Source organism: Odontomachus brunneus, unplaced genomic scaffold (genome assembly GCF_010583005.1).
Source record: "Odontomachus brunneus isolate Ranch 3 - 2012 unplaced genomic scaffold, Obru_v1 Obru_scaffold_019, whole genome shotgun sequence".
NCBI lineage: Eukaryota > Metazoa > Arthropoda > Insecta > Hymenoptera > Formicidae > Odontomachus > Odontomachus brunneus.
In genome coordinates this window covers 333,160-348,402 of record NW_022639469.1, presented here as the reverse complement: position 1 = coordinate 348,402, position 15,243 = coordinate 333,160, and the positions used below count along the sequence as shown (strand labels likewise).

At 38.3% G+C, this 15,243-nt stretch overlaps 1 protein-coding gene across 2 annotated transcripts in view; it reads left to right on the top strand.

The window, feature by feature from the left end:
• Positions 1-4,160: 4,160 nt before the first annotated feature.
• The window catches only part of LOC116841985 (sodium/hydrogen exchanger 9B2), a 69,874-nt gene continuing 58,791 nt past the window's right edge, over positions 4,161-15,243 (top strand). The window contains exons 1-2 of one of the 2 annotated variants that reach the window (XM_032810600.1): positions 4,161-4,598; positions 13,629-13,798. In XM_032810600.1, coding sequence (XP_032666491.1) covers positions 13,707-13,798 — 92 coding nt within the window. In that variant the 5' untranslated portion in view covers positions 4,161-4,598; positions 13,629-13,706. Of the gene's footprint in view, positions 4,599-7,343; positions 7,517-13,628; positions 13,799-15,243 lie in introns of those variants that run through there. The other variant, XM_032810599.1, reaches the window with a different exon arrangement.

Below are 15,243 nucleotides of genomic sequence, written 5' to 3'. Positions count from 1 at the left end.
TATGTGTGTGTGTGTGTGTGTGTGTGTGTGTGTATGTATATAGTATCCACGGCGTGCGTGTGTATCAAAACGCAACCGGTGCCAGCGCCAGTGGTGTACGGAATGTTCGGTAATTACCGACACACGGCTAAAAAGTCGACCGTTCTTCATGGTAAAATGCGAGATGCCTGGAATTATTGAGTTGATGCAACAAATTCGTAATTTTTTTATGTTTATGTTGACGGAATTTTCATTAAAACAAAGAACTTAAATTCTCGTAGAAAGTTTGAGTACCGGAGTAGGAAAATAGGAGAAGTATATAAATGTCTAAAAAAACACCGAGTCGATGTTGTTTGTTTCATTCGCAACAATTACACTGAATGACAGGTGATTTGTCACCATGGAATTTCGGATGTATTTCTTATGTATTTTTATGTGTACAATTCGGAAAAGAACTCGGAATTTCAACGTCATATACCGTTTTTTTTAAACAATCACCTGAAATTTAACATATGATTCTAATCTAATAAAACAAAATAATATTTAGGATAAAAAATTATGATATAAAATTACTACGATATATTATTATGATATTATTATAATATAAAATTATTTTATTAAATCAAACAAATTAAGATTATATAATTAAATAGGAATATTAAATTTAAAAAATTTGTTTCACCATGTAAATATGTGGAGGGAATTTTACAATAAATATTATATAGGATTGTGTAACCAAACAATAGATTGAAATTCTGCATTAATTCTCTATCCTTTCGTTTTATATTTCAAAAAGTGAAATGTATTATTAAAACACTTGCTATGTTTCTAACGAAATTTGCTAGGTTTCTAACGAAATTTACTCTGTTCCTTAGCAAGATAAGCCTTATTGACAGTCTGTTCAATATGGACTAAAAATATAATAAAATTGAAAAGAATTTACATGACTATAAACTATAATATAATATAAGAATTTATATGACTATAAACTATAAACTATAATATTCTCTCTGTACAGTAAATAAATTTCCTTGAAACTTGAATTAATTAATTTAAATCATATTTTAATTAACTTAATATCATATTACTAGAAAAGTCTGGGTAAAAAACTTATTCACATTTCTAATATTTTCAATGTAAAAAATATACCGTATAAATTATATAATTTTAATGATATCACACACATGTGATAAACAGCTTTTTTTTAAATTAATGTTTTGTCAATCCGTTGAAATTAGATAATTTTTCTTTTTTATTGATTTGACAAACACGACAAACTTTTTACTCTAATTTAATATTTCTCAGAGACCACAAGCATACATTATCAGCAGAGACGGAGACTCTCGAAGAAGAGATACCAGATTTCCGAAATTTAGTCCAAATCTATTTATACTCGTGAACTACGAAGAATAATTGAGTATTTTGTTTCTTTATCGATTTTATTATGTATGTGTGTGTATTCTGTTTCGTTTTGTTTTATTTTGTAGAAAACACTCGCGCGAAAACAATCACGTTTGCTTTATGACGCTGCACGACCGCGTATCGACGGTTTAGCGCGTAGCACTCGTGTTAAACGCAATCCCACTGGAAAAATGGATCGAGTGCGTGTTTTAAACTTATGGAACTTTTGCTGCGCACACTTATAGCAAGAGCACCGGTCCACTATTGATATTGATATCGGTATTGGTATTGGCAGTCGTGCATGATGCGTTTTTATCGCGCTAATAACTCGACCACCGTGGCACCCCGATTTTTTTTCAAATTACATCTCTCCTCCTCGGAATATCGAACGAATCGAGTCTATACCCGTATTGATGCTCTTTGCCAAAGTAAACCGTTGAATTATGATGACCATTTTTTTTCACTTTTTTTTTTTATCGAGGATCAGGGGAGAATCTTCTGGCAAAAGCGGCGGGAAAACCGTTGAACCGGCTCGGTTCCGGCTAATTTCTGGCGGAAACGCTTTGGTCGTTAGCTCAAATTGGCATCGGTATAATAAGCTTGCGGGTCGTTTTAATCGGTTTCAGCTTAGTTTTCTCGTTACAGAACAGGTCGTTACACTCAAACACGCACGCATCCGCACGCACACTTGCCGGAGCGACCTTTCGCATTTTTTGTCAAGCGCGATGATCTAAAGGGATTTTTTTCATACGGGGCTAGATAGCACGAGCTCGTTACACTTTTAGCGATGACGAATTGCGCGGGTCGTTCCCTCCGGTTGCGCTTAAACAGCCGGATAAATAAATCTCACCTTTTGTAACGCGCGCGGCAGAGTAATGTGATCTTTCGCTTAACGGGAAGCGCTGCGCGCTATCTCGGCAGGCCGGCCGATCGGGGGCAATGGGATCGCGTAGATAATACGATTAAATCATTCCGGTCGGAGTAAAATCATTAAGAGAACAAAATAATCGGGGCGCGCGCGGAGAAAGAAGGAGGCGGCCGTGTATCACGAGACGCGTAATCGGAGCGGAAGAATCAGTAACGCTGGATTCTTGCTTCCTGCGCGAATGTGGGTTATTGCGGTTTATAGACACCGGCCCGGCCGCTAATTAATAATCCGATGCTATTTTTAAGAAGCCGGCGATTAAATGGCAACCACAAGTTATTCCGGCTGAAAGAAAATCGATGAGGGAGTAATGTAGCGGTAACATACGTACGTACGTACGTGTGGAGGCGATTGCGAACCGGGCGAAGTGGAGTCGTTAAAACAGTGTCCGTTTACTTTTTCGCGAGGGTGTGAAATATTAACGGCGGCGGAGCCGGCGCGAATTTCGGTCAAACTTACTTTTAATAATGAAAGTTGAATCCGGCTTGAATGCATGAGCGGGCGGCGCGAGCGCGCAGCCGACTCGTGTGCAGTGTATCGATTGACTTTCCGATAAATTGCATCGAGTTAAATTAACCTCTCTACAGAAAAAGAGGGGAAAGAGAGAGAGAGAGAGAGGGGGAGAGAAAGGGAGGCAGCGACGAAATAGCGATGCAAGATAAAGCGGAAGGCGCGTCTATCCCGAGAGAATCGAAGCACTCGGGGGACTTCAGTTTTAAGGTAACAGTCCTAATTATGGGTCATTTAAGAGGTTAATCTAACTTTCATTCATTTACACAAATTAAAACGATTAAACATTAAAATTGTTAATACCAATATAAGCAACAAATGTCATAGTTTTAATTCTACAACTTTTTAAATAGACTAAACTCTAAAAATTCATCCAGACCATAATGTGGTAAGCATTACTAAACAGTATGGTTCTATTTTGCAAAAATTATTTTATAATACGTATCACAAATTGATCACACAATTATCCAGTTAGCAGGTTTTACACTGAAAGAAGGATTTGGTGGTTAAAATCAAAATTTGGTCAAATAAGATCAAGATTTGGTAGGATCAACCAAATGTTTGATAATTGGAATTAAAAAAACTTAATTTTTATTTCGCTTTTACTTGCTATTACTGAGAAAGTAAAGCAAAATAGCGGCAATTAAATTTTTTAGTTGTAATTAGCATATATTTGGTTGATCCTAATTTAACTAAATTCTAGTTTCGTCAATCAAATCCTTTTTTTAGTATAGTATAGATACCAAGCCTTGGTACAACAGATATTAAGTCTTGTTAAGGCTTATAACATTAGTGAATATAATCAACGAGTGCATCTGTAAAAAAACTAAAGTATGTAAAAAAAATGTTTCTCGTGTTTTTATTATAACGTGTACTAATTTTATTATATTAATGAATCAAGTGTCACCTGAAATTGAGACTCGGCCCATAATAAAGGCCGTTACCTTAATACGGCCGTTCTTTTAACTTTATAAGCCGTGGAATACGCACTGTGTAAATTTCACGGCGCCACTTACACAACACTATGCGACTACACTTTGCATACGGAAATTTTCTCCCGCTTTGCGTCGTCCCATTGCCTTTTCTCCGGATCTTCGTGCATTAATGCAGTCTCGCTACTGTCTTTTCGTTTAGAAATACTACCCAGCATACATTTCGACGTCGCGGGTAGAATACGCTTCGCCCTTGCGACGAGAAGCGCGTGGAGGAAGAGAAGAAAAGAGGAGCAGGGATGTGTGGCAAGTTTCGTAGTTGAAATACCGTGGTACGCGCGATAAATGGCTGCTGACGCAACGCTTGCCTACCGAGACGTGCCCTTTCGGTGTGAAGCCAGCTTTATCCGCGCTTCCAACAACCTCGTATAGGTCACGTCGCGTATAGGAGGAAGCACTTTTGTTTGCACCTTGACACCAGCCGCGGTTGTCAACGTCAGTAAGCGTTTGGTCATTCTTTAAGAAATCGATTGCGGCTATAAGCTCTCTAACATTCAGCATTATGTGAGCAGTAATTCATGCCTATAACAGTTAGTCGCTTACGCGCGTTAGTGTCGGACGGACCTGGCTTTACCTGCATAACCTACAAAGTGTGTCGTCTTATTGGTCTGTTGTTGTCAGTAATAATAGTGATTAAAGGGTGGTTAGAAGACGCTTCGATTTTAAACGATTTTAAACACCAGCTAAAGATGTCGAACGACGGACAACGAGGATATCAATGGAAAATTTGCATATATGTGATTCTTTCTGGTTGCCGCTTCCAACCACTTGATCGAATCACGTACGAACGCGTAAGTGAACAGCATAACTCAGTTATTTAGACCCGTCGAACAACGACGACGACGACGTTAGCTTTGATATCTTACGTCGAAGGAATTTTAATATTTGATAGATCGCGCGCGTATAGCACGTGACGTTAGGCGGAATAGCGTAGTGTAAGTCAGCAAAAAGTAAAAGTTCGACATTCCGTTGGGAATGTTATCGCGACGCGTGGCATAAAATGCCGAGATGGCTCGCTTTGTAGAATTACAAAAATGCTGCCGCGGTAAAGCAATCAAACTTTGCGTCAGATAAGAATAACGATCCCGATTATGAGTCGAGTCCTAATTTCCGGCCAAACTTGCTTTATTAATTTACTAAAAAAGTACATATTATAATGGAATACGAAAAAAATTATTTTATTCTTGAGTTATTTTATACATAATTATATGTTAAAGTATAAATATTAACATATATATAAGTATAAATATTCATACAAACATTATAAATATTAAAGAAAACAACTAGAATATCATTTACTTTTCGGTTTCTTTGAATTTGTGAAACAGTTAATAAGTTGTGCTACGTATAAAGTATTGGTCCCAATTATATTAGGTCAAGTCTCAATTTTCAATTAAATTCGCGTTATTACAGGACCCTGGCAGGAGTATTAATTAGGTGAAATTTGGAAAATTATAAAAAGTAAATCAATAAGAATATATGATTTTCTGTCCAATGTATATCCAATAACATACTATTAACATAATAGTTACCAGCCGTTTAAATAATTAGTAAAACAAATTTTTCATTCAGCTGAATCAATTAAATTTTTATGATATTAACAAAGTTCCTCTTTTAATATTCTATCGACAAATTTATGTAAATGAATGAAAGTTTGCTTCAATCTTAAGTGACTTTAAGTAATAATTAAAATCGTTATCTTACTTTCAGGAGTTTTCTCGAGACATTTTTCGAAATAAAGGAAATAACTTGTCGCACCATTTCTCCCAGGACTGTCTCGTACGTGGACGAGACACGCTATTTGTGAACATTCTAGTCTGCGACTTCCTTAAAAATATAAAGTTGACTGGTCACTCGACGATATTTACTTCCTGTTTGCAGGGAGTAAATATCGTCGCGGAACATAGTTTCCGGATGGCAATTGTTTGAATCTTTGAAAAATGTCGCGAACTCGCTCCTGAAGAATATAAAATAACGGGGGAATTCTCAACGCGAAAATTTAATTTGACGCATTATCATTTCGACGTTGCTGCACGCGAGAACTTGAGAGAGATATTTTATAGCGATTTAAAGTTTAATTCAATTTTTCTTTGGCAAGATATTCACAGCATTAAAATATTCAAATATTCAGGCGGAGTAGTGGGATATTCAAGCCGGGGACTCTGCAGGCACTATATTATTCGCCGAATCAATTGAACGGTAATTCTATTCGAACGTAATTGCGTCCATTCATATCGATCTGTAAAGGTATGGACTAGCGGTTCGCCAGCTATGTCTGCACATATAATTCCGTAATTAACCCTTCAATACGGACACGTGGATTCAACTAAAGTCGCGGAGGCTTTTTCCGCCGATTCTGCGTTATTAACTGTTAAATTATTACAATTTTCACTCTACAATGTAACGAAATGCTGCAAATAATATTTTAATCTCGCGGCTAGACACAGAAACTTTGATTTCTCGACAGTGCACACGTTTATTTATTTATTCATTTTATCAAATGTGCATGAAAAAATTTATCCTTCTGCATAAAAAAATCATAAAAAAACTCTCATATGTAAGGACGAATTTACCAAAACACAAAAAAAAGAAATTACATATCAACAAGAATATTACACAGTTAAAAACATTTTAGTAGATTTTGATTGCAATTTTTATGTTGAATTTTTAACATACCTGTGTTAACATAACGTTGTTGTGTTATTTTGACTCTTTTACCTTGAGTTAATATTTACTGTTTCTAAGTTAAAACAAAAATTTCTAAGTTAAAACACAATCTATATATATTTTCTTAATAACATATTTTATATGTAAAGTATTTTATATGCAAGGTATTATGTTATTTGCCTTGTGTTAAATTAATACAAAAGTAAAAGTAGAAGTTAAAATCAGTTAAAGTAAGTTAAAGTAGATAAACTGGGACATATGAAGCGTGTTAAATTTTGCATACAGTTTCTTAGTGTAATTATTTTTTTCGTGATTGTTTAGCACGTACCGCAGATACTCAAACCGCGCACAGTATTACAGGTAATTAACCGAAAACATAGCGGAAAATATAGTTCGATCCGAGCGTAATTGGTGGCTGCATTGACATTATTCGAGATAGACCGGCGATCATCAGTTTTGCCCGAATTAGCACCTCGGCTATTCAATTATCCGAATCTCGTCGAGTGTATCGCGTTACGTCGAAAATTGGAATGCATTCGAGCGCACCTGGGGATTCGCCTCGTCGTCCTAACGGCGATCGCGGACGGGAAACGGACGGTGTGCGACGCTAATCGGAGCGTGTCGTGCGCGATCGCGCGTCGCGACGCGCCCGTAAGACCGAGTGCGATAACGACGCATGTGCGCAAGAAGACGCTTGCATACAACACGTACGTCGCGTACACGTTCGGCCGCGTAAAAATCTCGGCTGCATTTAAGTCAATGTTATCCCTCCCCCTCCGCGCCGTCGCGTCGTGCTTCAACATCACGGCCTCACACACGCCTCCTTCCTGCGAGTCAGAAGTCGTGATAACGAGGGCTAATTGAACGCGGCGGAGACCGTTCGTTCGCGCGTGAACCTACGCGACAACACAATTCGTCTCGATCGACGTACACGAGAGGAGGCGTACGCGAGTGGTCTCTGCAATCCGAGAGAAGAAATTCCGCGCAGTTGTATCCGAGGCTCTTCGGGCGATTCAATTCCCAGCGAAGTTCCTGCCTCACGGTAAAAGGCGCAGCGCGAGAAAGAGTGAGAGAGAGAGGAAGAGAGCTAACAATTATTTAACGATAAGATCAGGACACTTTCGAATCTTCAGCTGAGACGAGAGATATTTCGGGCACCCGAGTGTCAAATAATGCAGAACTGTTTTAGATATATTGTACGAACGTAGGAAAGGAATAACTGTAGAATACTAGTAGAATAAAAGGGAGATAATGTGAATGGAAGATATTTATTTCCAAGAAAAGATGGGGAATTTGGAGAGTCGAGGGTTAAACTATACTGTGTACGCAAAAGTAGTTTTTCCCAAGAAATGTGGAACTACTTCAATGGTTTGGAAACACGCGTACAAAAGAATTCCTATACTGAATTATATTTTTTATATATATAACGCATTGTTTTAATGCTAGATGGGGATAAAAGTTTCGTTGAATTAACGCGGCAATGAATGAATTGTCTTAATTGAAGGAAACTGAATTTCTGATCCTTAGAACCGAAATCCTTAGAATTTGATTCACATGAAAACTAGAAATCTTCCTTCAAACAAGAATCAATTCAATAAATTTATTTGTGCAATAGTTCCCTTGCAAATGACAAACTATGCAACGCAATCAACACACTGCAACTGTTCGTCATTATTCAAAATATTCCGTCTTTCTGCAATTCTCATAGACTCGCACACAAAGTAATTATAGTAGCTACATATACGTTATACAATAATTACTATATAAGATATAATTTGTTTCTATACTGGGGCATTAAAAAATAGCGAGCAATCCAAGATGCAGCGCTGAAAATACATATATAGGATACATTTTTCTTTTCTAATATTTTCTTTTACGTAAATGCGTATACTATTAAGTTACAAAGTATATCTGATCAAACTATTCGTATTTATTGCTATCGTGTATAAATTGGGCTTCAATGAATATATCCCAGCGACACAATAAAATCTTGTAAATTATACTATTAGTATATATATATATATATATATATATATATATATATATATATATATATATACTTTATTATAAAAAAAAATAGTGTGCGTATAGAAAGAGAGAAGTAATTTTCAATAGCTTTGTACATATGAGCTTTCTTGTTTTCCTCTTTGTTTTCTCATTTTCGTGACGCTTCACAAGACGCGATATTTGCGACTGAGGTGCGCATGGATTGTACAAAATTTATGCGAACGGGAAACAGTTCTTGCCGTGACAATTTTCACAACTGCCATAACAAGAGCTAATAATCGGCGGTAGTCATTAGCGGAAATCCGTCACGAGCGCAATCCCGGGCAACGTAATCCTCTCTAGCGATTATCAGTATGTCGCGATTGCCTTGCGCGCTACAATGTGGCACTAATTAATTTGCTAGCGCGGGGAAATGAAGTCACGCGTTGCTCTCGTATCGAAACTTTTTCGAAAACTCATGCACGTTGGCGTGCTATTAGGTGTCCGAAGACGTCTGGTTTACATCCGAAATGCATCTCGATCACACTTCTCGATCTCATTTCCGTCGGAAGCTGCATTCCGCGGGTTGCGACTTATTATTTAAGCGCGCGCGCTCACTGAGACGAACCGAGCGGCGACATTCGACGAAAGAAGAACATTCCTTTCTGTCCTCCGCGCGCACCGTCTCCATCGCCGGGATGTTTATGTATGGGTGCAACAGTGCAGCAGCTGCACCTTGAATTACTTACCTAGATTCTAGTCGTGTTATCGACGTCACGTCGTATTTCACCGTACATAATGCATTCTTCATAAAAATTCCTCTCACCTGCGCGAAATACACCCAAATTGCGGCTGTATTCGGTTTACCGCGTATGAATAATGCAAAAGACGATGATTCATATTCTCGGCGCATACTTAACAGCGTATCGTGCGACTTTAATTAATGAAATTCGCACGAGGCGCAACATCACCTTAATGAGGTTTAGTTAATCAAGAGCGTTTGAGTTTTAAAACTTGAGGCGCGTTTACGCGGGAGATGTAATTAAGCGACAACGTGGCCGTTTAATCTGCGTTATTTGACACGGTGACGTGGTCCAATATGTAAACGCGTAACGAGTAACCCTCGCGCGAGATGATGGTCGTGTTCAACTTTGGATTTGCGCAGCGGCTACACGTGTCGGAGGAGACGTCGCAGATGGGCAAGAGACGCGAAGAAAAAAGATAATTTCCCGCGTCCCGGAGGATGTACTACACCACGGACACGCTAGGGGGAGATTTTGCGAAGCCGCGGTTTGAGCATCCTAAACGCCCAAAGTGCCACACTCGACGCAAACTAACCATGAGCCCGTGGCAATTTCCATTTCAGTCATGGCAATTTCCATCTTGGACACGCAATTCACTGTGATGTGACTTGAACGCACCCGAAACGCGATATTGCGGAAAATCTTTAATGGCGGCTCGTTGTCGGCGCGTCCAGCGGACATCCGGCTAGGAGAGAACCTGGTCGGCAAGGAAACGAAATTATATATTGATACACGGTTCCACGTGTCGAGACGAAAAGAGAAAGGGAGAGAGAGAGAGAGAGAGAGAGAGAGAGAGAAGAAATGAAAGAGAAAAAGCAGCCTTTTTCGTTCGCTCTTACAGGTTGCCAATATTATTCGAATCGCCATAAGAACCGCGGTACTCAGCTGTCATGACATCTGCGACGACGTAAAAAGTTGCGCAAAGATCGAAAGCAAGTGGAACGAATAACAATCAGCACAGTAGTTCCTAATGAAAGTTACCGCTACGAAGGGAAATGGACTGAGCTTGTGTAAGAACACACGTTTTGAACACGTATCAAGAACATAAAGAAGGTGGTGGAGTTGGAGGAAAAGACTGCGGTTACCCAAGTTCTCCTTCTCCTCCCCCTCTCCCTTTCATAAAAATTCATATGGACTTTAGTGAAGTATAAATAGTTAAATACTTTATATTTAATTATATGAAGTATAAATAATTAAATACTTTTGTAAATAAATTTCTGTCTAATATTACAAATTATTTTTCATAATTATAATTGGTTTCAAATTTAAATGTAAATATTTTTAAATTGAAATGTAAATATTTTTTTAAATTTCAATTGAAATTAAGATTAGATACATAAATACTTTTTAGAATTGTAATTAAAGTCGAGTTTAATTATAATTTAAAAAATGTTTGCGCTTTTTTAGTATATTTTAATTAAGATATTTTATAAAAACTGTAAAATGTTTTGTTTTAAATATTTATTGCAATTGTAATTAAATTCGACTTCAATTATATATATAATTCCAAAATATATTTGTCGACTTGAAATTCATATGCGACAGCAATAAACAAATAGTTTAATCAAGTGTAGAAGGTGTTCTCGCGACTTTAATTTATACCAACAGGTTCTCTGAGCAATTTAACTTTAATTCTTCCTCAACGAGAACGAGTGGAGGGAGATCATTATTTATGACGACTTTTCAATTTCCAACATATCTATCTATATGTATAAATAGAATGTTTGTCTGTATGTTGCCCGTTAACTCATAAATCCGATTTGAGTCAAATTACTTACTCTTTAAGACTCTGCGGAAAATATAAACTACCGTAGACAGGATCCATCTTCTCTCCCTGAATGTCAACCCTTTGACATTTTGCGATAACTCGGGCAACGCCGGGTAATTTAAGCCAGTTTTACATAACGCCCACGCTTATGCAATGCTCGCACCGGTATCTCGATATCTAATTTACAGTATCGCTGTGTCTCGTAAGAATTGCTTCTAGCACGACGAGACGGGGTCGCCCGATTGCAACGGGGACGCTTTTGCCGGAGCACATACTTTCGTTATTTACTGAAAGGAAGTAAATAGATACTAGGGCGCGACGTACAATTTCTCTTCGTTTCTGCCGACGACCTCCGAATTATTACGGGGGCAGCGAGGTGCAGCTGCGCAATGAACCGCCTATCCGGCTTGTCGCCGAAACCACTATACTTTCCGTCGTCGTCTGGCAGCCTTTTATCTCCGGGTGATATATGAGGGCGCATAGGGCTTTTCCTCCGCGCGTTGGACATTGTGCGCGGCCCGTGTATGTCGCAGCACGCGTTGTACATCTCGCTGGCCCGGGGCTTTTAAGCTAATTTGACGCAACGCGCGCCCGTTTGCTGCCGGCGACTCGTCTACCTCGCGCGTCCTCGTGTGTCGTTACCTCCCATCGTTGCCGTTCTTTTACCCCCGTGGCGAGGGGAAAGGATGAATCGCCGACAGATAGAAGATGCGAATCCTTTCACGGGTGACACGTGGACGCCCAACGGGAACGAATTTCGATATATGAGAGTTACGCGAGTCTCTGGGTCAAACCGGGAATCCGCGCGACTGGACGGCAACTTTGAATTTTTCGCGGCCACATTTCGGCTCGTGGAGAGAACGGGCGATCTTAAGACAAGTCTGATCATTGATGCGCGTGTCCACCGGCTGAAAAATAACAGGAGAACCTGATTCAAACCGAAGAGAATTCGTCTCTCGAACGCGCCGATGGAAGAAGCGAGTCTCGCTCGTGTCGCAATTCACGGCAACGAACACTCTAAATCCGACGTTGGCGGAGAGGGAGGGAGGAGGGAGGGAAATCTGGCGATTTGTTGTCCGGCAAAGATTCCGTAAAATATGCTTCGCGACATGCATCTCGTACGCGCTCTCTGGGGTCAGGACGAGCGGACGGTCGATGGAGAAGCGGCGAGATAGATCAGAGAGACTGGAGAGATCGGAGAGACGGAGAAGAGGGATATTTGCAATTCCAATCCCATCTTCGACCTCGTCTCTCGCGCAACCTCCACCTCCATCCCTCCCTCCCACCCCCTTTCCGTCCGAGGGACGTAGACGTTTCTCGCGTGACTTCGCCGACCGCGGAATGTTCAACGCGAAAGCGCGACGGTTTGCTAGATCGCGATACATCACTGCCCGCCGGCGAGACATATCGCGAGTTTTTCGCAAATCTTCCCGCGAGCGGTCCAAATAAAAGAGTCGCGCGATCGCGACTCTTTTAACTTTCCTTCCCGGATATAACTCGCGTAAGATACAGCTTAGAGTCCCGGACATTTCTCTTGTGTTTCAATTAATTGGAAAATGTCAGTGAGAATAGCTCGGGAAGATGTATTAAGTATTGAAAAAAGAGACACGCAGCGTGCGTGTAGCATGTGTGTATATATGTGTGTTAATTTTTCATTTTTATAAAATATTTCTAAATAAATTTCTCTTTTCTAGGAGCGGATATAATACGCACATGATGACATTTCTTAGACTCGCATTAATAGTTACTACATTTCTCATGTCAGGTTCTCATTTAGAGTTAGATCCAAGTTTTTCAATTAAATTATTATATATGAGACATTTATATCTGTAATCACATGATTCAACTAAAAAGCTTTCATCTAACTTTGAATTCAAATCTGACTTGAGACAAGACTCAAGTAACAACTATTATTATAGACTTTAGTGAAGTATAAATAATTAAATACTTTTGTAACTCTAAAGTTCTGCCTAATATTACGAATCATTTTTCATAATTATAATTATAATTGATTTCAAATTTAAATGTAAATATTTTTTGAAATTTTAATTGGAATTAAGATTAGATATAAATACTTTTTTAGTATTAAAGTCGAGTTTAATTACAATTTAAAAAATATTTGCTTTTAAAGTCTATTTTAATTACAAAAATTTTTTTATATATTTTTTTAATACTTTTTAGAAACGTAATTAAATTCGACTTCAATTATAATTCCAAAATATATTGTCGACTTGAAAATCGAATTTAAGTTCAATTTTAAAACATAATTTTATTACTTACATTTTTTCAATAACAAATTTTTACAACCTTGTTCGTAAGCTTATTAGAAGTTAAATTTGTTATTGTGTTAATGTTAATTTTCATAAAATGTCATTTTTAATTATCAATTAATAGTTTATATATCTTTCTTTAAATATTTGCGTACAGTTGTCATTTCGAAACCAGAATCTTTCAAATTTGAAAGTTTACTATTGCCTACCCTGTTAATGGATACTCCCTAAATAAAACGACTGTAATTAACTGACTTTCACGTACGAGATTCGCAGGCAAATCCAAGCAAAGAAACCAAAAGTGTATTCATGTTATCGGTTAAACAGTATTGCAGATCACGAGACGCATTAGCTACACACGACGCATGGAGCCGTATAAGAATGCTGCTTTAACGAGGGACGACAATGCTCGACTTCCGCAAGCGTGCCCGAGAAGTGTACGACATCATCGTCAGTAGAAATTTGTTTCGCGACGTGTCGTCGGAGCTAACAGGAAGGTGAAATTATTCATTTATTTGTCGCAATAAAAGAAAGAAAGAAAGCACGCGTTTGTGTGTGAACACGTCTCGGCTCGTATTGTGAGCGCGAGACAGGGAAAACCGAGACAAGATGCTATACTTTTCAGAATTTCAAATGTTACAACTTTTCAACTAGTTATTGTAATTGATGATATGATAGAAACGATCTTTTTCTGTTGTTATGCCAGTAATAATCTTGTAAATCGTAAATTTTTTACTGTAATACAAAAATATTGCAATATGGCTATCTTGTCTAGGTCAATTTGACTAGCAATCTAGGATAAGAAAGCCACATATAAAAAATATATGACCTTACTACCTTAAAAAATATTTTATCATTTAGAATAATTTTGTAAAAAGTAAGATTTGTTATGATAGTTTTGCTTCAAAGAAAAGTATAAAGATATATTTCTGAGAGTTAGTATATTGTAATCTTTATTTCTTATGTATATTGGCGTAAGGTCAACTTTACCTCGTAAATATGCTCGCTTTCAATTATTTTATGAATTACATAATTATACAAGAGAGAGAACAATTATATGAATGAAAAGTACTTTTTATTACTCGAAACAGTATACACTTGCAGGAAACTCCATTCTAACTAATAAGTTAAATTTATTCAATTACGATGGAAAATATTGACACGAAATGTCGAGATACACGAGAATGTACCTGGCTCTCTCTTTTAAATCAATTTTTTAAATATTTTAACTACGTTATTACTTTAATTAAAAACTCAGAGAAAAATGCTCACGTTCTAAAAGAGATATTTTCGTTTTCGCTGTTTCTTTCGCGATAAATACACAAACAAAGCACATGACCGACATAACCCTTGGGCCAATTAGACCCGGTGTTCTCTTTTGCGCGATACGAGAGGAAGGTATCATCGCGCGCCCATCCATTGCGGATTTTCAAGTCCTCTTCCCCCACACTTAAGCGGTTTTATGACCTGTCGTGTCGTTCTTTTTTTTTCATTAAACTCGGTTGCGAGTCTTGTTAAGGGTGGGACTCTATCGATAAATACAAGCACAAGGGCCGCTATAAATTCTTCCTGTTTTCCGCACACGTATTCCATCGCCAACTATCTCTCCAGCATATTTCATTTCCTCCTCTGTCTACTCTCTCGCGGGTCCCTCCTTCCTCCTGTACTTTCCCGTCTACCAGGAGAAATAAATTAAAATAGAAATTTGCAATTTCCTGCGCGCTCCTAGGAGGTCAATTCTGTCCACTTCCGACTTTTCTCCAGTTGATTCAATTCGGCCCCGCGACTTTTAGCGTAAAAATAAATCTCGTAAATTTTGACGGCGCTAACGAGCAAGAATAATTGATCAATTTATCCATTAAGACGAACGGCTCGCAATTCTGCGCCAGTTCGATCGCATTCATCCGGTTCACTCTCCTCGCCTCCTCCTCCCCCCCCCCCC